The 21,115-nt window shown below is 58.8% G+C and overlaps 1 protein-coding gene across 9 annotated transcripts in view; it reads left to right on the top strand.

Annotated features, from left to right (window-relative positions):
- The window catches only part of AGRN (agrin), a 147,950-nt gene that overhangs the window by 50,958 nt on the left and 75,877 nt on the right, over nt 1–21,115 (top strand). For 5 of the 9 annotated variants that reach the window (XM_064172100.1, XM_064172097.1, XM_064172096.1 and 2 more), the window contains 2 exons: nt 3,736–3,756; nt 19,837–19,884. In XM_064172100.1, coding sequence (XP_064028170.1) covers nt 3,736–3,756; nt 19,837–19,884 — 69 coding nt within the window. Of the gene's footprint in view, nt 1–3,735; nt 3,757–15,674; nt 17,118–19,836; nt 19,885–21,115 lie in introns of those variants that run through there. The other 4 variants (XM_064172104.1, XM_064172098.1, XM_064172101.1 and 1 more) reach the window with 3 other exon arrangements.

The following is a 21,115-nucleotide window of genomic DNA, read 5'->3' as shown; positions in this document are numbered from 1 at the left end:
CCAGGCGACTTCATCATCTCTTTGTCACTGTCTGGCTCCTTCTGGTTCCCCCCTGGTTTTCCCCTGCCTCTGCGGAGCAGCTGCTGTTACAGACCCTGTGAACATCAGGTTTTGGCATCTGCATATGAAAGCTTCAGCTGGTAGGGAGGAGGCAGGCAGGGACATTCCAATCCCCAGCACAAAGCCCCAGCTGGAGCTGAGAGTCTCCATGCCCCACTCAGACCTTGGTTAGACCCCAGTTAGACTCCTGCCACTTTGGGAATGCCCTGTTTGGCACATGGGAAAGGAGCTCTTCTGTTTTCCAGCTTGACCTCTGCTGTCTGTGTGCTGCAGAGCTGTGCCACAGCTGCTTGCTGTGTGTTAGGTGATGTGCTCTGGCCTGCTTAGCATCGTGGGCACAGTGGAGTGACATGGGAACCTACCAGCGAGGTCCCTGGGGTGCCAGGGCTTGTGCCAGCAGCAGAGGGTCCTGCCTGCTGCGGAGCAGTTGGGTGAGAAGTGTTGTTGTGGATGATGTGTGGCTGAGGGCTTGTGTGGTGGCTGCTGCCAGGCAGCTGCTGGCTCTCTGCCACGGTGCCTGAGGTGGCCAGGCTGAGCTGGCTGAGCTGCCTTCACCCACAGCAAGCACCATGGAATGGGTTGGGCTGGAAGGGACCTGAGCATCTCCTCAATGGGAGCAACCTTCCTCCTTCTTTTTCTTCTCCTCCCCCAGCAGTGCCTGTTCCCTGTCTCCCCCACAGCATCCCCTTGGCAGGGGACAGTGCCTGAGTGGTGGGCAGACAGCTCTGGGGAAACCCCAACCAAGCACACCTTGTCCTCAGGGCTGCTGTACCTGAACCTCTCCCTGCACACTGGCAAAATGGAGTCAGTTTTGCTGTCCCTAACCTTGTGCTGCTCCTTTCACCTCGCCAGGAGAGCTGCTGCCTTGCAAGGAGGGCATCTCCTCCTGGTACCTAGGAAAGAAAAGGTGGAGCTCCTTCCCTCTGGCATGCCAGGAGAGCCACCCCTTCTTCCAGGTGCCAAAAGGCTGTGATGGAGATGGCACAACCCACATCAGCTCTGGCTGAGAGGCACCAGAGCAAGGGGAGGGAGGGGATGCTGCAGTCCTGACACTGAGACTTCGTTTCCACCACAGCTGCCCATGGGGGCTTGACTTTGCTTCTTGTTTCTCTTCCTCTTTCTGCTGGAAGTGAAAATCCCCCAAATAACTCTGCTGCTCTGGGATATTTTTAAGCTGTTTTCCACCTCTCCCCTTCCTCTCCTCCTTCCATCTCCCACCAGGTTAGAGCTGGGAGGGCTGCCAGCAGAGGCAGCTGCATGGCACTGCCTCGGCACGGAGCCTTCTGCTGCCCTTCAAGGCTCACTTTGGTTCTTCCCCTCCCAGGCCCAGTGAGCTGTCAGGGGCTCCTCAGCAGTGTCACATCCCCCCTGTCCCACAGCCCTTTGTGGGAGCTGCTGAGGTGGCATATGGAGAGCAGCAGCAGCAGCTCTTGCTGTGGATGAGGCTCTGTTGCAGCTGCATCCTTGCCTTCCTCCTCCTCCATTTTCCTTTCCCTGGGAAGTCCCCCACCTCTGTCCCTTGCATCCCACTCTGTCTGGCCACTCATCCTCTGGGGCTCTGTGTCTGGCTGCTTTCAGCAGCCTTTGAGAGACCAGCCTGAGAGGAGGACACAAGAAGCACCATGTCCAAGCTCCATCCTGCTCTTAGCTCTCTAGCAGCTGTTGTGTGGGCCTGAGAATAGACAGAGCAGGGAGTCCCTGGAAGCCTTCAGACCACACTGGGCTAGAAAAGGGGAGCTGAGAGTTGGATTTCTCACTTGGAGGTACCTGTGCCTTGCTGGGAGAAGGGGCCTTCTGTTTCCACAGGTTGGAAGAGAGCTCCAAGTTCATCCAGGCCAACCTAGCACCCAGCCCTGCCCAATCAACCAGACCATGGCACTAAGTGCCCCAGCCAGGCTTGGCTGCAACACCTCCAGCCACAGCCACTTCACCACCTCCCTGGGCAGCCCATTCCAATGCCAATCACTCTCTCTGCCAACAGCTTCCTCCTAACATCCAGCCTGAACCTGCCCTGGCACAGCTTGAGGCTGTGTCCCCTTCTTCTGTTGCTGGGTGCCTGGCAGCAGAGCCCAACCCCACCTGGCTACAGCCTCCCTTCAGGTAGCTGCAGACAGCAATGAGTTCTGCCCTGAGCATCCTCTTCTGCAGGCTGCACACCCCCAGCTGAATGAATGCTGCAATCCCATAATCCCAGCACAGTGGAAGGTTGGGAAGGACCTCTGGAGATCATCCATTCCAAGCAGGGCAATGGTTGCAGGAGATCTGTAGTGCCACAGCTTGCTGTGCTCAGTGCCAGCTGCTGACATGCTCAGCTGTGTGCCTGGTAACCTCCTCTTCCACCACCTGTGCTGGGGACCTTGTTTCATCCTATACTTTGGTTTCCTGGCCCTCCAAAGCAATTCCAGCCCATGGCAGGAGGGTTGGGACTAGATGATCCTTGTGGTCCCTTCCTGCCTGATTCTGTGATGCATTTGGGTAGGAGGTATCAGGCTGTGGTGTGTGCTTTTGAGCTGAGTGGGCAACATCTTGGCACAGGCTCCCAAGGACCAGGAGCTGGTACAGCTGTGGAGAGCTCCAGGCTTTGCTCCTGATCAAGTTGTGACTTTGGTCTTTGCACCTGCAGAGAAGGCAACTCATGAAGCCCAGCAGTGGATGGATGTTGGCTTCTGAGCCTTTGCCTCTAACTCTCATGTTCCTCCAGGGCCTCCTTGTGAGGAAAGAGGGCAGGGATCAAGCTGTTGTGGTTCCTGCTCCTGGCAGCCTGTGTGGTGTGGCTGACAGGCAGCACTTGGTGCTGAGATGTGCCGGGTGGGGGTTTGGTTGGTGCTGTTTGCACCTATTTAGAGCTCAGGCTCTGGGGCTCTGCTTCTCCATTGCTTTGCTGGGTGTGATTTGGGCTGCTGCATTGCCCATCAGGATCCAGCTGTCTGCAGGTGTGGGATCCCCACTGTGTGTGCCTTGAAAACATCTTCTCAGTCAGTGGGCTGTGAAGGTGGGGGTGGAAATAAACTCAGAAGGGACAAGCAGTGCTGCTGAAATGAGGCTTGCTGCTGGGGGAGCTGAGGCTTTGCTGCAGCAGCAGCAGCATGCTCCTGTGGGGCAGGTGAGCATGGCAGTGCCAGCTGTGCTGCCTGCTCAGCCACCTGAGCCCAGCTCTGGGCCATGTGTGGGTCTCCAGAGGCATGGCTTGGTGGCTCTGCCACCTCTCAGGTACTACATCCACATCTGCTGAGTGGTGAGGGTGGGACTTGATGGTCTTAAAGGTCTAGTTCCAACCATGGAGGTCCTGGGATGAGGCTTTGAGCAACCTGACCTCATGGGAGGTGTCCCTGCCCGTGGCAGGGGGTTGCAGCTGGATGATCTCTAAGGTTCACCTGTGTATGTGAGTTGCTTTTCCTCCTGCTCCCTTCCTGTGTGATGTAGGCTTGCTGGAGGGCAGGGGTAAGGAATTCCTCCCCAGGATGCAAGCACTCAACCATCATCTTCTGGAGTGATTTGGGGGAAGAGCTCTAATGCCTGGGCAGGGCTGAAAGCTGCCCAAGGTGGTGCTGGTCAGTGGAGTGTTGGAGGAGGGGGCTTGGAGAAGAAGGGTTCAAAGCTTTGGGGCTCAGCTGCCTGTTTCCTTGTTTCTAACTGTTTTGTTCTCTCCTTTTTCTCCTTCCCTGCTTTCTAAAGAACATAGGAAGCTTCTTGCTGGTAAGTGATGGTGTCATGCAAAAACCAAACCCTAAACCATCAGTGAAATGCCTTTTTTATCCCCATCCACCATCAGGCTCACCTGGCTCATCTCTGCCACCCTCCCATCCACCCAGGGTGTGCTGGAGCAATAGAAACCTTCTGGAGGTGGGCTGGGGGGGCTCAGATCCGTGCCCACAGCCACATGCTCTCACCTCAGAGGGTGGTTATTGCTTTTAGATCACAGTTTGAAGAGCTGTTTCCCCCTCTGCCTCCATGCTGCCCAGCCTGTTGGCATTGCCCACTGGGTTGCTGCTGTCCTTGCATGAGGCAGGGGGCAAGCTGCTGTGGCACCAAGCCTCTGGAGTGCTGTGAAGCTGTGATCTAAGGAAGCTGCTGCTCACCTAGAGCTTGCCTCATGTCCAACCTCATCCTCAGCCTTTCTTTTTCACCAGCTTCCTGGGGGAGGGTGGGGAGAGCTCTGTCCCAGCTTGTGCTGGAGGGAGAGTGGAACCTGCTGGCCTGGCCTGGGGAGGGGGGAGGAGGATTCTGTGGCATGATATGAGATACCAGAAATAAATTCTTTCCAGTGAGGGTGGGGAGAGCCTGGAAGGGGTTGCTCAGGGAGGTGGTGGAAGTGGAGGTGTCTAAGGCCAGGCTGGCTGAGGCTGTGTGCAGCCTGCTCTAGGGTAGGGTGTCCCTGGCCATGGCAGGGGGGGTTGGAACTGGCTGATCCCTGTGGTGCCTTTCAACCCTGCCTGATTCTGTGATTCCCTGAGCTGCTGAACCCTTTCCAGCATGTCCAAACTGCCACTCTGGGGTGGCAAAAGGTCCCAGGTCCATGTTTGCTGCATGCACAGGCACCAGAAAGTTTGTGTAGAGGAATCAGAGCTTAGACTTTGACCAAAGCTTTGACAGAGCTGTGTCAGCTTTGACTTTGGGGCTGCTCCTCTGCCCACACTGTGCTCACCCTGGAGACCTTTAGGCTCCCTGCTGACCCCTGTGCAGAGCTGGGTGAGCAGCTGGCTGGGTGGACACCAGGAGGAAGTTGTTCTGAGGCTGGTGAAACACTGGAGCAGGTTGCCCAGAGAGGTGGTGGTGGAGGCTGCATCCCTGGAGACACTCAAGGTCAATTTGGACAGGGTTCTGAGCAACCTGACCTAGCTGGGGCTGTCTTCTGCTCCTTGCAGGGTAGGGTTGGACTGGATGAGCTTCTCTGGACCTGCTGGGGTGGGCTGGAGCTGTGGCAGCTCAGCCTTGGGCTGGGTGTTGCAGCTGGCCAGGGAAGCCAGGGGAAGGGGGTTTGGGGCAGCTGTGCCTGGGGAGCTGTTTGAAGCTGCTGCTCCTGGGTTTGTGCCCCTTGTTGTGGCCAATATCGAGGCTGTCCTGTGCAGTGGGGCTGAGGATCTGCTTGGAAACCTGCCCCTGCTGCAGGGGTGCTGGAGAGGGACCCAGAGGGACGTGGAAGGTTTAATGAAAGCTGTTCTGCTGCTGGCCTGCTCCCTGGGTGCAGGAGGAGGCAGGAGAGAAGCTATCTAAGCCGACAGCATCCTCTGCTGGCTAACACTCCTGTGCCTGAGATCCAGAACCTGAGACCTGCGCCGCTGCCAGGCAGAGAGCATCCTGCTGGATGCTGCTGGCAGCACTGCCCACAAAGCATTCAGCTTCCAGCTTTTGGCAGGGTGGGAGCTGGGTGCCCCCTGCTTTTGGCTCTCCCAAAAACAGGAGGGGGAAAGAAAGGCTCTGGGTTGCTCAGCTGCCCTCTCCCCCTTGCTGTGTCCCCATCCCTGCTGCAGGGCCATGGCTGGGCAGGGGGCAAGGTGCCCTTTCCCTTCTCTTCCTTCTCATAGTGTCTCCCTGCCTTCTCCACCCAGCTGGAGCAGCTGCCCTCCATCCCTAGGGGCATGCCCACAGCTTTTTACTGCTCCCTTTCTAGTGAGGTGCTTGAGCTCTCTCTGACTCCTGGGCAGCTCAGGATGGAGCCAGGTAGGGGTTGGTATCTCTCTCTAGTCTCAGGGGACAGGACAAGTAGAAGTGGCCTCAAGTTGCACCAGGGCAGGCTGAGGTTGGCCATGAGGTACAATTTCTTCTCCAAAAGGGTTGTCAAAGCCTGGCCCAGGCTGCTCAGGGCAGTGGTGGAGTCCCCATGGCTGGAGCTGTGTAGCTGTGGTGCTGAGGGCCATGGGTTAGTGGTGCCCTGGCAGTGCTGGGTTAAGGACTGGACTCAATGATCTGAAAGGTCTCCTCCAACCTCAACAACTCCAGGATTGGACTCAATGATCTGAAAGGTCTCTTCTAACCTCAGCAACTCCAGGATCCTCCAGAGTGCCTCTGCCTGAAGGCTCACAGCTCCTCTCCTGAACGCTGCTGCCAGCACTCCCTCTGCCTGCAGCGCTCTGTGCAGCTGCCATGGCACAGGGGTGCTTTGCTCTCAGGATGCCTCCTGTCTCACCTTGCCTCAGGGCACCCTTTCATCATCCCCCTGTGCCTTCTCAGCTGCCTGAGTGCCAGGTGGGTAGGAACTGAATCACAGAATTAACCAGGTTGGAAAAGACCTTCAAGATCATCCAGTCCAACCTAACACCTCCTACTACCAGGCTACTGCTCTGAGGAAGCAGCAGCCAGCCCCTGCAGCAGGGAGAGGGCTGCTAGACCAGCACCCAGCTCCAGACCTGGCTCTAGCAGCTCCCTGACCTGAGACCACCAGGCCACAGAATTAATCAGGTTGGAAAAGACCTTCAAGATCGAGTCCAACCTATTACCTAACTCCTAATTAACTAACCCATGGCACTGAGTGTCTCATCCAGCCTCCTCTAAACTAACCCATGGCACATCCAGCCTCTTTTTAAACATCTCCAGGGACAGGGACTCCACCACCTCCCTGGGCAGCCCATTCCAGTGCCAATCACTCTCTCTGGCAGGAACTTCCTCCTAACATCCAGCCTAGACCTCTCCTGGCACAGCTTCAGGCTGTGTCCCCTTCTTCTGTCCCTGGGTGCCTGGCAGCAGAGCCCAACCCCACCTGGCTACAGCCTCCCTGCAGGGAGCTGCAGGCAGCAATGAGCTCTGCCCTGAGCCTCCTCTTCTCCAGCTTGTAGAGAGCAATGAGCTCTGCCCTGAGCCTCCTCCAGCTTGTAGAGAGCAATGAGCTCTGCCCTGAGCCTCCTCCAACTTGTAAAGAGCAATGAGCTCTGCCCTGAGCCTCCTCCAGCTTGTAAAGAGCAATGAGCTCTGCCCTGAGCCTCCTCCAGCTTGTAGAGAGCAATGAGCTCTGCCCTGAGCCTCCTCTTCTCCAGCTTGTAGAGAGCAATGAGCTCTGCCCTGAGCCTTCTCCAGCTTGTAGAGAGCAATGAGCTCTGCCCTCAGCCTCCTCTTCTCCAGGCTGAAGTGTCCTTGTGAGGCACTTTGATCCTCTCTAGTTCTCATGCTGTGATGTCTTTTCTCCCTAGCTGAGCTCTGCTGCTGTGGTTTCAGGTCTCTGATTTTACTCTGGGGTCCCTGGCATCACCCCAACTTCCAGCCAGAGCTGCTCTTTGGGGCAGAGGCAGCAGGAGGCTGAAGGCTGTCACTCATGATCTGGTGACAGCTGCTGTCTGAGTGGGCAGGTCTGCAGAGGGCTATGGCTAATTTTAGCCTGCTGGCTCCAGCAAGGTGCTGGAATTTTGGTCCCCCTCGTTTGTTTTGTGCTGTTTCTTCCTATTTACACCCACCCCAGCTCAGCACATCCTGGGGGAGCTCAGCTGATCCCTCACACCCCACCCCTTGCAGATGAACACCTTTGCATCAGCTTGCAGAGCAACTGAGCTGTGTTTTGGAGGAGGAGCTGGCAGAAAGGACACCTCAGAGCTCAGCCAACTCGCTGCACAGAGAGGCTGAAGGCCTTGGGCCATTTGCTTTCAGCTTGCTCAGGCAAGGCTCTTCCTCTGCTGGAGGGAGAACTCGGCCCTAGTGAGGCCACAGCTGCAGTGCTGGGGCCAGTCTGGGCTCCCCAGTTCAGAAGGGACAGGGAACTGCAGGAGAGAGTCCAGGGGAGGCTACAAAGCTGCTGAGTGGCCTGGAGCAGCTCTGTGAGGAGCACAGGCTCAGAGCCCTGGGGCTGAGAGCTTGCAGAAGAGCAGCCCCAGAGGAGAGCTGAGCAATGCTCAGCAAGAGCCAAAGGGTGGGGGGCAAGAGGATGGGGCCTGATGCTTCTCAGTGGTGTCCAGTGACAGGAAAAGAGGCAATGAGCACAAACTGGAGCCCAGGAGGTTCCACCTGAATGTGAGGAGAGACTTGTTTGGTGTGAGGGTGCAGAGCCCTGCAGCAGGCTGCCCAGAGAGGCTGTGCAGTCTGTTCTCTGGAGAGCTTCCAACCCCACCTGGACGTGGGCAAGCTGCTGTGGCTGGTCCTGCTTTAGCAGGGGGCCTGGGCTGGATGAGCTCCAGAGGTCCCTTCCAACCCCTCCATGCTGGGGTTCTGTGAGTTAATGCTCTCTTGGGGTTACAGTCACTGCAGGACAGAGTAAGGTCAGGGCAGACTTTATCCCCTGAGGCCTTGGGAAGCTCTGTTTGTCCCCCAAACAAAGGAGAGGTTTCCCTCCCTCCTCATCCTCCTGTTGCTCCAGCATCATCCCCGCAGGGGGCAGTGTGAGCCTGCCGGAGCAGGCAGCGCTGCAGCTTGCAGGGCACCTCCAGCCTCCCTGGCAGCAAGCCTGGGGCTGCAGTGCTGCATGCCCCCTGCCTGGACACCCTCCCAGCGGTGGGACAGCGCTAGGGGACAGGCGGAGGGAGGCTTTTGTCGCAGCATCACTCTGGCTCTCCTCTCTCCAGACTGCTCTCAGCGTTGCTCCTGCATGCCATGGAGGAGGGAGGCAGTGGCTGCTGGAGGTGTGCAACCCCCTGGCTTGCTGCCTTGATGTGGAGAGTCTTCTAGGCTGTGGCTTCAGGCCCAGCTGCCTCATTTAGAGCCTGAACTGGGCTTGAAGGAGGTGAGGAGTAAGGTCCAGCAGCAGGTATGAGCAGGAGATGAGGAGTAAGCCCCAGCAGCAGGTGTGAGCAGGAGGTGAGGAGTAAGGTCCAGCAGCAGGTATGAGCAGGAGATGAGGAGTAAGCCCCAGCAGCAGGTGTGAGCAGGAGATGAGGAGTAAGGCCCAGCAGCAGGTGTGAGCAGGAGGTGAGGAGTAAGGTCCAGCAGCAGGTATGAGCAGGAGATGAGGAGTAAGCCCCAGCAGCAGGTGTGAGCAGGAGGTGAGGAGTAAGGTCCAGCAGCAGGTGTGAGCAGTCACCCAGGGCATTGGTTTGTCCTTGCAGAGGCAGAGGAGGACAGGGCTGGGCAAAAAGAGCTCAGTCACCTTGGCCAGGAGAGTGGGGAGCTGTACTGAGATGCATCTCCCCCTTCCCATGGGTTGCTTTAGCTTTGCTCTGTGTCTGCTTTTGGCCACAGCCCTGAGCTTTCACATCTGGACACCAAGTTCTGTGTGCAGGACTTTGATTTTTGTTTTGAAGGAGGGGAGGTAGAGACAACCTGAGCCCCATTCAGCACTGCCAGTGGGTGCAAGGAGGTGTGGGGGGTGTGGTGCTGCTGGAGGAGCTGTCTTGGGAGCTGCAATGCAGCCTGTGCACAGGCTGTGCTGTGGAGACCACCAACCTGCAGTGCTGGGAGAGGGTAACCTGCACTCCCCAGGGCTTGCTCCAAAGCTCCAGGCTTGGGCATCCCCGAGTGCATCTGGAGAACCACTGTGGCATAGCAGGAGGGAGGAGGGGGTGGTCTGAATCATAGAATGAAGCAGGTTGGAAGAGACCTCTAAGCTCTATCCAATCACCAGAGCATGGCACTAAGTGCCCCAGCCAGGCTTGGCTGCAACACCTCCAGGCACAGCCACTCCACCACCTCCCTGGGCAGCCCATTCCAATGCCAATCACTCTCTCTGCCAACAACTTCCTCCTAACATCCAGCCTGAACCTGCCCTGGCACAGCTTGAGGCTGTGTCCCCTTCTTCTGTCCCTGTGTGCCTGGCAGCAGAGCCCAACCCCACCTGGCTACAGCCTCCCTGCAGGCAGCTGCAGGCAGCAATCAGCTCTGCCCTCAGCCTCCTCTGCTGCAGGCTGCACCCCCCCAGCTCCCTCAGCCTCTCCTCACAGGGCTGTGCTCCAGGCCCCTCCCCAGCCTTGCTGCCCTTCTCTCAACACCTTCCAGCACCTCAACATCTCTCTACAATGGAGGAGCCCAGAACTGGACACAGCACTCCAGGGGTGGCCTGAGCAGTGCTGAGCACAGGGGCAGAAGAACCTCCCTTGTCCTGCTGCCCACACTGCTCCTGAGCCAGCCCAGGATGCCATTGGCTCTGCTGCCCACCTGGGCACTGCTGCCTCCTCTGCAGCTCCTCTCTCCCACCACCCCCAGCTCCCTCTCTGCCTGGCTGCTCTCAGCCACTCTGTCCCCAGCCTGTAGTGCTGCTTGGGGTTTTTGGGGCCAGCTTGTCTCATCCAAACTGCAGCTCAGTGACCCCCAGGTCCCTTTCTGCTATTTCAAGCCCCCCCCTTCAAAAGAGGCATCCAGGCAGCCCTTGCTTAGCAGTGCCTGGGCACGGTGTGAATGAAGATCCTCTTCCAGTCCCAGCCCAGAGCCAAGAGGCTGGCTCCCCCCAGCCCCATCTCCCACTCCCCTGTCTCCCTTGATGAGGTTTAAAAGCTCTTTATTCCCAAGCACTGCTCAGCAGGAGTCAAGCTGGGTCCTGCCAAGTGTTAAATGAAATAATTAAAATCCCCTCTCTCTCCCCCTCCTGCTCCTTTCTCTCTAATGCTTGGTAATTAGCCCTGTAAAACTGCAGGAGGGGCTGGGGAAGGCAGAGTGTGCACAGCCTTCTGCAGGCTCCCACCACCTCCTCCTCCTCCTCCTCCTCTTCGCCTCCCTGGAGGAAGCACAAAATGGCTCTCTAGGAATTGGGTGCTGTCAGATAAATCCCAATTAGCTTCCCTGCCAAACAGGATTAGCCAGAAGGGAGCCAGGTGGGGAATGAGCCTGGCAACAGCAGGAGCTGGGGCTTCTGCAGGGCCTCTAGCTGAGTGAGGAGGGAGAGGGGAGATTGACAGCTGTCAGTCAGCTTCCAAAGCAGCATGCAGATTTCTTTCTGGGGGGGGGGGGGGAGGGAGGGGTTGCAGGCAGCTATTTGGCACCTGGAAGGCAGAAATAAGGAGGGGAAGGAAAGAGTAGTGCTGTCTCCTGCTTGTCTGCCCAAGGAACTGGTGGCTTAAGGGTGCAAGGTCCCATGAGATGCTTGGCAGGCCCCCACCTGAGGCTAGAGCAGCAGGGATGCTGTGCTGGGGCCTCCCCACTGCCCAGCACCAAGGATTATGTCTCCTGGCAGCTCCAGCCTGCAGAAGCAAGAGGGTAAGAGCGACATGGTGCCAGGCTGAGCAGAGCCAGCTGCACCCAGCCCCTTCTTGCCTGGCTGCTGCATTTTGGCAGTGGCTGTGAAAGCCCAGAAATAAACCCATTAGTGGCACCAGGCTCTGAACTGGCTGCTGACCACCAGAGGCCTTAATGCACTGAGCACTTGCATTTAGAGAGCTGGGCAGGGGGGAGAGATGGAGCAGCTGGAAGAGAAATGTTTTCTTGTCTGTGATAGAGGACCAGCAGCTGTGTCTGAGGATGCTAAATGGGCTGGCAATCCCCTGTTCCTCCCTCTCCTTTCCTGGCAGAGGAGGTGACTTTCTGCCTCCTGCACCCTGCAGAGGCTGAGCCTCCTCCCAGCACCTGCAGCCTGGCTGCTTCCAGGCCCGTGGAGGAGGAAAGGGAAAAGTGCTGTTGGCAGAAGGATGTTGAGCAGTGGATGGACTGCTCTGGAGTCTTGGTGTGTGGCTGAGGGATGGGTCCCAGCCTAGGGCAGGCTGGGCTGGACCTGTCATGAGAGGAAAGGCTGGGAGAGCTGGGTTTGCTCAGCCTGGAGAAGAGAAGGCTGAAGGGAGACCTTCTGGCCAGGGACCAGGACATCAAAGGTCAGCACCAGGAGGATGGAGACTCCCTTTTCACGGAGTCCCATGGAGAAGACAAGGAGTGGTAGGGACAAGACACTGCTAGGGAGATTCTCACTGGACTCCAGCTGAATCATGATTCCAGTCAGACACTGGACTCCTCTCCCAAGGTGAGCAGTGGGTTCCCCTACACTGGACAGCTTTAGGGCTCAGCTTGGCAGGGTGCTGGGCCAGCAGTCAGACACTGGACTCATCCCCAAGGCAAGCAGTCGATTCCCCTTTAAGACACAGCCTGGCAAAGTGCTGGAGCAGCTCATTGCACCTCCACTGTCACCTCGAAAGGTTGGAGCAGATGAACCTTGGGGTCCCTTCCAGCCTGGCATGGTGATACCAGTGGGGACTGAACTGTCCTTATGCCTCAGGTGCCCTTGGCTCATGCCCAGCCACTTCTTGCCACCTCAGAGTGGTGTGGAGCTGGTGATGTGCATTCAGAGCTCCCTGTACAGCTCTTCTGAGCTGCTCCTTTTTGTCTGCTCTTCCAGCTCCTCAGGGCCTTGCTGGCTTTCTCTTGCCTGGTCCCTCCTGCGTTGGTGTTAGGAGTGTAAAGGGAAGGTCTGAGCATGCCTGGTGGGCACAGCTGGCAGTGGGAGTAGGTGGGAGACTGGCTGTGCCCATGTGCTGGAGCTGGTGCAATGGGATGTGGGCAGGTGTGAAGTGCTGTAGCTCCACAAGGATGTCTGCATGCAGCCAGCTCTGGGGAGGAGAAGGTGGCAAGAGGCAAAACCAGTGACCCACACACGGCTGGACCAGCCCAGGGTGATGTCTGCTCAGTGCAAATGGCTCTCCTGATGGCAGAGCTTCACCTGATGAAAGGTGCAAGTGTTTGGCTTGGCCAAGGGGATGCTGAGCTCAACTGCCCATGCTGGAGTCTGGACCTGCCTTCTGCAGGAGACAAAGGATGTGAGATATTTCTGCCCCTAAAAGTGGCCTCTAAATGGCTGGAGGCAACCCTAAGGAGAAGGACAGGCTGTGTGGTGGCTGCTTTGCATGTGTAAACAGGCAGGCAGGAAGGTGCCAATGTCCTCCTGCCTTCCCTGCTGGATTCTTTTCCTTCTTCAAAGCCTTTGGCCTCAGAATGAGGCCTCAGGATGAGGCCAGAGGCTTTGAAGGAGGAAAAGAATCCAGCAGGGAAGGGAGGAGGACATTTGCATCATCCCAGTGATGGGACTGCCAGGGCAGCATGCTCTGGTGGGTTGTGGAGCAAGGCAGGAGATGAATGGGGCATCACTGGGCCAGTGTCAGCATGGCAGTGTGCAGGTGAAGGCACTGGGTGAGAGTCTGGCACCTCTGTCCCAGGGCAGAGCAGAAGAATGTAGGACCAGGCTGAGCTGGCCACATGGTGACCAAGCAGAGGAGCTGCCCAGGGCACTGCTGGCTTGTTGGGAAGGTCTTGGCTTCTTGTGTGATGCTCCAGAAGTTTCCAGGGGAGGCTGCAGTAGCTGGGGAAGGGTACTAGAAATGGGGCAGCAGTGGCAGGGACTTGAGCTTGGCCTGTGAAGGGCAAAATACTGTGTTGGAGGAGCTGGGAGTGGCTCCATGTGCTATGGGGCTGGGAGTCCATCCAGCCCCTGGGATGCTCCTGGCATGCTGAGCCAGCCCTGAGGTCTGGTGAAGGGATGGGTACTGTGCCCTGCCTTAAGAGGCATCCCTGTGGCCTCTGGTGCTGGCTGAGGAGCCCCTTTCCACCTGGCTCTTCACCTTGCTTGTGAGTGGGCTTCTGAGATGAGTTCCTAGTAGGGGTCTGCCTGGGAGGGCTGCTTGGCAGAGGGTTTCCTGCTGAGCCCTCCTAGAAATTGGGCTTTTAGGGTCTCTCTCTGCAGCATCAGTGTGCATTGGGAGGTGCACCACACCGAGCTGCTTTACTGTTGGGACATGAGGCCATCAGGCCTCCAGCTCGAGTGTGCTCTCCTCCTGGCAGGGGGGTCAGGATGCAGTTTGTGCCTCACAGCAAGCTGGGATCATGTTCTGCCAGTCCCCAGGGAGGGGAGGCAGTGAGGCAGGTTTAAAGAGCAGCAGTATCTGGGACGTGACTTGGATTTCTTTCCTGCCTTCTCCGTTTGGGATCTTCCCTGTGCTGCTCTTGGCAAGTTGCACCCTGCAGTGCTGGGCCCCCCGGGATGCTCCCAGCCCCACACCTCCAGCAGGGAAGAGCAGGGGTAGCTTCGTGCTGCAGTTGTAGGGCACCTTTGTGCCAATCCCACTCGGGACACCCTGCCACATGCTGCCCGAGATGCCCTGCTAAAGGACCACCCAGGCTCCTCTGCTTCTCCCTGCTGGAGGGGAGAGTGGGTGGGTTCAGCCTGCGTGTTTGTGTCCCTCGGGCTGCAGGGGATGTGCCAAGGGGAGGGAGGGAGGGAGGGAGGAGCAGGCTGGGGTGGGGAGGGGTAGGTGCTGCCAGAGAGGGTTCTCCTGTCTCAAGCTGTTGCTGACTTTTGGAGGAGTGGGAGGTGGGAATGCTGCTGGCTCCCCCTCCCCAGGGAGCAGAGGGCTGTGCAGCCTGGAATCACCCAGCTGCAGCTGCTCTGCACGGAGCCACAGCATTTGGCCGTGCCGGGGGGAGAGGAGAGCACTGCTGGGCAGTGTCACAGCCAGGACCTGCGTGGTGGCTGCTGGCAGGGGCCAAGAGGAAGCTGGGCTGCCCTTCCAGGCTGTGGGCTGGTGCTGAGCAGGGTCAGACAGGAGGAACTGAGAGCAGCTTCCCTGCATTGAGCTTCCCAGTTTGACCACAGTGGAGTTAGTGCCACATCTCCACGGCACTGATCTTGCCTTACAAGCATGGGATGGATGCTTGAGGACTCTTGGCACAGTCTCTGGCTTTCACCCCATATCTCCTCTTGGCAGCTGTCCTGTCCTTGCTGCCCGAGGGAAGTGGTGACCAGAAGGGTTTTGGCTTCTGGAGGGCAGGAGCACCCAGGCGTAGGCAAGGAAGGGACCAGCACAGCTGGAAGCCACACCTTGAGTACTGGGTTCAGTTTTAGGCTTCTCACTCCAAGAAGGACATTGAGGGGCTGGAGTCTGGCAGGAGAAAGGCAACAAAGCTGGGGAAGGGTCTGGAGAAGAGGGCTGGGGAGGAGCAGCTGAGGGAGAAGAGGAGGCTGAGGGGAGACCTCGTTGCTCTCTACAGCTCCCTGAGAGGAGGTTGCAGCCAGGTGGGGGTTGGGCTTCTCCCTCTGGTGTCTGTCCTTCTCCGAAGGAAGAAGTGATAGGACAAGAGGAGATAGCATTAAATTGCCCCGGGGGGGGTTTAGGTGGGGCGTGAGAAGAAACTTCTTCCCCGAAAGGGTTCTCAAAAGCCTGGCACAGGCTGCCCGGGGAGGTGGTTGAATCCCCACCCCCCGCAGGTGTCTCAGAGGTGTGGTGCTGAGGACCAGGGTTCAGCCCCAGCCTGGGCAGAGTTCGGTCATGGTCGGACTCGATGCTCTCGAGGGTCCTCCGCAGCCCAAACGCTTCTCTGCCTCTCCCCACTTCTCCTCTCGCCACCTCCAGCGCCGAGCGCACACGGCTGGGGCTAAGGTGGGGGGCGAGCAGCCAGGCGCTGGACTCCCACCCACCCCCTGCCCCAACCCCGGGGAGTGCGAGGGGGGCTATGGGGGGGGTCTGGTGTCCTCCCCACCCCCTCGCCTCTCCCAGCGCTGCCGGGGGAGGGCTCCGGGGCTGTGCGACCCTCGCCGCCGCCGCTTGCTCTTTGTCTGCGCCGCGCCCCTGCCCCTGCCCCTTTGTTGGCTCGGGAGGGGCGGACTCGTTTTTAACCCCCCCCCGGGGGGCTCCTAGAGCCGAAAGGGCGGGTGTGGAGCCCCGCTACCGGGGGAGGGAAGGAAGGAGGAAGAGGATGGTAAGGGAGGTGGGGTCGAGGCTGACCCCCGGGGGGCAGAGGAGCGGGCGGGGAAAGTTGGGGGCGTGGGGCTGGGGCTGGAGCTCCGCTGCCGCTCGCTTCGTTGTCTGATGCTGCGCGGTGTGGGGTGAACCTCGGGGGGCTGGATTTAGGGGCTCCCAGCTCCCCTGCTGCACACCCACACACCCCGCACCCATCAGCCACCCCCTCCCAGCGCTCGCATCGCTCCCACCGCCCGCATCCCTGCTGCTTCTCTCTCTCTCTCTCTCTCTCCATGCTGGGCTCCGCAGGGAGCTGCAATCTCATCGGGAAGGACTGGAATGTCCCAGCCGTGTGAGGAGGGGACCTGGCATGCCCTGGCCACCACCGTGGAGGTGACGGTGTCCACGCTAGGCTGCTTGGCTGTCCGACAGAAAGGGTCGAGGAGAAGCTGGGCTGTGGTCCCGGCTTGCTCTGCTGAGGATTGGGAAGGTGCTGGAGAGCTGGAGCTGGGCTGAGGTTTGGTGGCGCCGGGGGAGCACCGAGCTCCTTCTGCCCCGGGAGGGAGAGAAGCCCAGCAGGGATGGATGTGCAGAGGCTGTGACGGGAACGAGGAGTATCTGCCCTCACCTGGGGCGTGGGGCAGCTGCGAGGGAGCAGCAGCCTTGGCTGCCTGGCTGCGAGGATCTGCTCCGGAGGAGGATTGGCAGCCGCGGAGCGTGGATCTGCCCTGGAGGAGCCGCAGGAGGACGGCAAAGGAAGCTCAGAATTCCTGGAGGGAGGCTGGCGTGGAGCCTGAACGGGGAGCTGAGACATCACCTGGGCGGCAAGACCTGCCCTGCCATCCCCAGCGAGAGGACGCGGGCGTCGCCGAGGCTGCCAGCCTGAGAGGGGTCCCATGCCAGCACCCCCTGCACCACCTCCATCCCAGCTCCGTTCCCGGGGACCAGGCTGCGTTGGTGCCGCAGCAGCCCCCACGCCGGCAGCAGCTTGCCCCCATCCTGCTGGGCTTGGCTGCAGAGCTTGAGCCCCAGGCTCTTCCACCTGGGGGTGGTTTAGTTTGCTTCCTGCAGGCAGGTGTGGATCGATACCTCCCGGGCTGGAAGAAGGATTGGCTGAGCACGGCAGGATTGTCCTGGAGCAGGCTGAGACCTGACCCTTCCCTCGGAGATGGCAGATGTGGGCACCGACTCTTCCTCCTGAGGCTGCCCCCAGCTCACCTCGCCCTCCCCCTACCTCCTACAAGCGGAGGATGGGAACCTCTGGGAAAACTTAGGGCTTGTGGCTGCTGAAGACGACCGGGGAGGGAGGGAAGAGGGCTCCATGTGAGCTCGGTGGCTCCTCCTGTGCCTTGCATGGGCCGGCAGCGGGTCGCGCTTCGGCCCGCAGCATGACAGCTTGTCAGTACCCCATGGCGCCGGGGGCCCTGGAGCGGGACCGCCTGTACCAGCACAAGGTCTCCCTGGTGGTCAGGTATTTCATGATCCCCTGCAACATCTGCCTCATCCTCCTGGCCACCTCCACGCTGGGATTCGCCGTGCTGCTCTTCCTCAACAACTGTAGGTGTCCCCGGGCCGTGCGGAGGAGCAGGGGAAGGGGAGAGCCTGGGGGGGTGTGGGGGGCTGGTGTTAGGTCCGCTGGTGTGATGGGGGCTGTGGAGCAGCCCTCCCGGTGCTGCCAGTGTCACTCAGCTGCCTGGGGAGAGGCCAGGGAGGTGACAGCCTGCTCCATAGCTCTGCCCCTCTCTTACCTCAGATGATGATGTTGGCCCTGAGCTGTCAAGGAGGGCTTGGGTGGGCTGAGCTCAGCTCTCTGTCGTGCATGGTGTGCTCACTCTGCCTCCCCTGTCCCCCAAAACACTGTGTCTTGAGGGGGGAGTGTGGTGATGCTCCTGGGGCAGATGCAGTCAGCCTGTTTGTAAGGGGAGGGGAGAGTGTGGTGATGCTCCTGGGGCAGATGCAGTCAGCCTGTTTGTAAGGGGAGGGGGGAGTGTGGTGATGCTCCTGGGGCAGATGCAGTCAGCCTGTTTGTAAGGGGAGGGGGGAGTGTGGTGATGCTTCTGGGGCAGATGCAGTCAGCCTGTTTGTAAGGGGAGGGCAGGGAATCTCAGCAGGGTTGTGGAGGAGACAAGAGGTAGATGAGCTCCTGGCAGTCCCGGGCTGGCCAGGAGCTCTCTGCTGCTCCCTTGGTACAAGAGAAATGCTGACCCTTGGGGACCTGTCGCCGCCTGTGGTGGGTGGGAGAAGAGCCTCCTAGGTTGCTCCAGGATCTCTGCTGCCTTGCTCTGAAGAATCAGCAGAAGGCTGGGGCAAGGAGGAGGAGCTCTCCCTGAGGTTAGGCTGTTGATGTGATCCCTGGTGTGGCTGAGCAGATGGCACTCTGGAGTGTGGGTACTCCACCTACTGCAATGTGCTTTGTTGCCTCATCCTTGCACAGGTGCTCACCCTCCCAGCTCCTGGGTTTTGCTGGGTGCAGCCTGGGGAGGAGGACTCTGCCGTTCAACCGTGTCTTTGACTTCCTTGGTGCTGGAAAGTGCCAAATACCTGCTGTGAGAAAAGCCTTTAGAGGGCAGGCAAATCCTCCAGCCAAGCTTTGGGATGAGCTGTGTCCTCTGCTGTGTGAAACATAAATGCTTGGAGTAAGCAGTGGCTGGAGCAGGGGCCAGGTGGTGATAGAGCACCTAAGGAGTGCTGTGCCCACTGCCACAGCCTGGCTTTGCTGCTCTGGGGCACATCATTCATAGAGAGCAGAGCCCAGATTGATGCTGGTTGTAGGGATACAGGGTGTGTGGAGTTAGCTAGTAGTTAGATAGTAGCTAAACATGAGCCAGGAGTGTGCCCAGGTGGCCAAGAAAGCCAGTGGCATCCTGGGCTGGCTCAGGAGCAGTGTGGGCAGCAGGACAAGGGAGATTCTTGTGCCCCTGTGCTCAGCACTGCTCAGGCCACACCTGGAGTGCTGTGTCCAGTTCTGGGCTCCTGAGTTCAAGAGAGATGTTGAGGTGCTGGAAGGTGTTTGGAGAAGGGCAGCAAGGCTGGGGAGGGGCCTGGAGCACAGCCCTGTGAGGAGAGGCTGAGGGAGCTGGGGGGGTGCAGCCTGCAGCAGAGGAGGCTCAGGGCAGAGCTCATTGCTGTCTGCAGCTGCCTGCAGGGAGGCCGTAGCCAGGTGGGGTTGGGCTCTGCTGCCAGGCAGCCAGGGACAGAACAAGGGGACAGAGGCTCAAGCTGTGCCAGGGCAGGTCTAGGCTGGATGTTAGGAGGAAGTTCCTGCCAGAGAGAGTGATTGGCATTGGAATGGGCTGCCCAGGGAGGTGGTGGAGTCTGTGTGGCTGGAGGTGTTGCAGCCAAGCCTGTCTGGGGCACTTAGTGCCATGGTCTGGTTGGTTGGGCAGGGCTGGGTGCTAGGTTGGGCTGGCTGAGCTTGGAGCTCTCTTCCAGCCTGCTTGAGTCTATGAATTGCTGCCTGGTGGAACTCTTCTTGCCCCTCTTTTTGATCAGAGGTTACCCAGATGTAAAGATCTGGCTGGTGGCAAGGCTGTGCCACCTTGCTCTGGGATTTGAGGTCATGCCTGTGGGAGCTTTCATTGTTTGCTACCCTCCTTCTCCCACCTTTGCCTCCTTGCCTTGGAGGCTGGCAGGATTCTTGCTGCTGTCCTGCCTAACCTGAGTGACCTGCTCAGTCGCCGGCCAGGTGGGTACGTGTGGGAGAGGTGCTACACAGCACCATTTGCATCTGGTGGAGTGGCACACAACGGGCTGGGGCTTGCCAGGCAGAAGAGAGCTGATCCTAAGCCAGAGATGCTCCATTGATACAAGTGGGAGAGCTGAAGCTGCTGGCTCCTGTTCTTGCTGCTCCCTCCTTGCTGCAAGACCTCCTTGGGAGCTGCTGCCTGCTTGCGTGGGGTGTGCGGGCAGGAGGAATGAAGAAGTTGTTTGCAGTGAGGGTGGGGAGACACTGGCACAGGTTGCCCAGGGAGGTTGTGGAGCACAGAAGCACCCAATGTGATCCTTGATCACATTGGGTGCTTCTGTGCTCCACAACCTCCCTGGAGGTGTTCAGGACCAGCTTGGATGAGGCCTTGAGCAACCTGTTCTAGTGGGAGGTGTCCCTGCCTATGGCAGGAAGGGTTGGAACTGGCTGAGCTTTGAGCTCCCTTTCCAACCTAACCCATTCTATGATTCTCTGCTGGAGGTAGGATGTGGGGAGCTGCAGCTGGAGGTCTGGGGGGAGCCTGCAGAAGGGGACCTGCTGACAGCCTGCCTGTGTTTTGTTCCCTTGCAGACAAACCCAACAGCTACTTCACCCAGACGCCGCCGACGCCGCGCGATGGTGAGTGCCCTGTGGCTTGCTTGCTTCCTTCCTTCCTTCCTGCACTCAGGGGTGCACTTGAGAGCAAACTGCTTGAGCCTCTCCTGCTTCCCACAGCTGGTGGAACCTCACCTCCTGGCCCAGTGATCTACTTTGCAGCTGCCTGGCTTGCACTCTGTGCCCAGAGCAGCACAGCAGCTCGCTGATGCCCTTGCTTTGCCCTCATCCCTGCCCTGGGGGTGCAGAAACACCAGGGTGAGGAGGAAGGGCAGAGCCACTCTCTCCCTCGTTGCTTTTCAGCCCTTGCTCCACTCCTGGGTGGCTGTGGTGGAAGTGGAGAAGGGCTGGCAAAGGAGGGAAGGGATCATTTGTGTGTGTGCTGCAGCAGCTTGCAGAGCTTTAGTGGTTCATCTGAGGGGACCCTGCCCTTCAAAGCAGCAGTGTTGGGTCTGTAGAAGCTGTTCTTTGTGCTCTAAGGATCTTCCTGCATGTTGGCAAGAGGAGGAGGGGAGGAGATAAGGTGCAGAGAGGTTTTCTGCTCTGTCAGAGCAGAGCCCTCCCCCCAACCAACCATGGTGTGGTGGAGCTGCAGGTGAGGGGAAGATCATGAGAAGGTGATGGGCTGCTAGCATGAGGCAAGAGTCAGAAGCTGTGTTCTGCCTCCCTTGGTCCTTTCTGGGTTTTTGAGTGGCATCAGAACATCCCAGAGGAGGACAGTGAGGGAGCTGATTTGTTTCAGCCTGTGGAATCCAGAGCTTGAGGCTGCATCTTGCCATGGTCTGGGTAGTTGGTGTCCTCCCTGCCCTGGCAGCAGATGTGGGCCAAGCAGGGAGGGATGCATGTTCTGGGGAGTGATGTGGGCATGGTGCCTCCCTGGGACTCTCCACTGCCTTGACAGGTCTTGTCCTTGCTGGGAAAGGACTGGTGTGGGTTATGGTGGTGGCTAGATGGGCACAAAGCAGGTAGGAACATCTCCAGAGCAGGTAGTGGGCTGAGCAGCTCAGGGAGTTTTGAGGCTAGCAGAGGTTGCTGAGATGCTCATTAATTTACAGCTGATTCCCCCCCAGCCCACCCAGTTTGGGCTCACTCAGCTGCTGACACTGTGCCAGTGCTACCAAAACATCTGCTGGGCTTGTGCTGCAGCTGGTGAGAGGTGTGGACTTCATCAGCATCAAAAGCAAAGTGGAAGGTGGTGTTCAGCTGGACATCAAAGGTATCCACTGCCCTGGGCAGGAAGGATGGAGCTGAGTAA

This window comes from Pogoniulus pusillus, chromosome 36 (genome assembly GCF_015220805.1).
Source record: "Pogoniulus pusillus isolate bPogPus1 chromosome 36, bPogPus1.pri, whole genome shotgun sequence".
Taxonomy (NCBI): Eukaryota; Metazoa; Chordata; class Aves; order Piciformes; family Lybiidae; genus Pogoniulus; species Pogoniulus pusillus.
The sequence above is the reverse complement of the archived record's forward strand: the minus strand, read 5'-3'. Positions and strand labels throughout refer to the sequence as shown.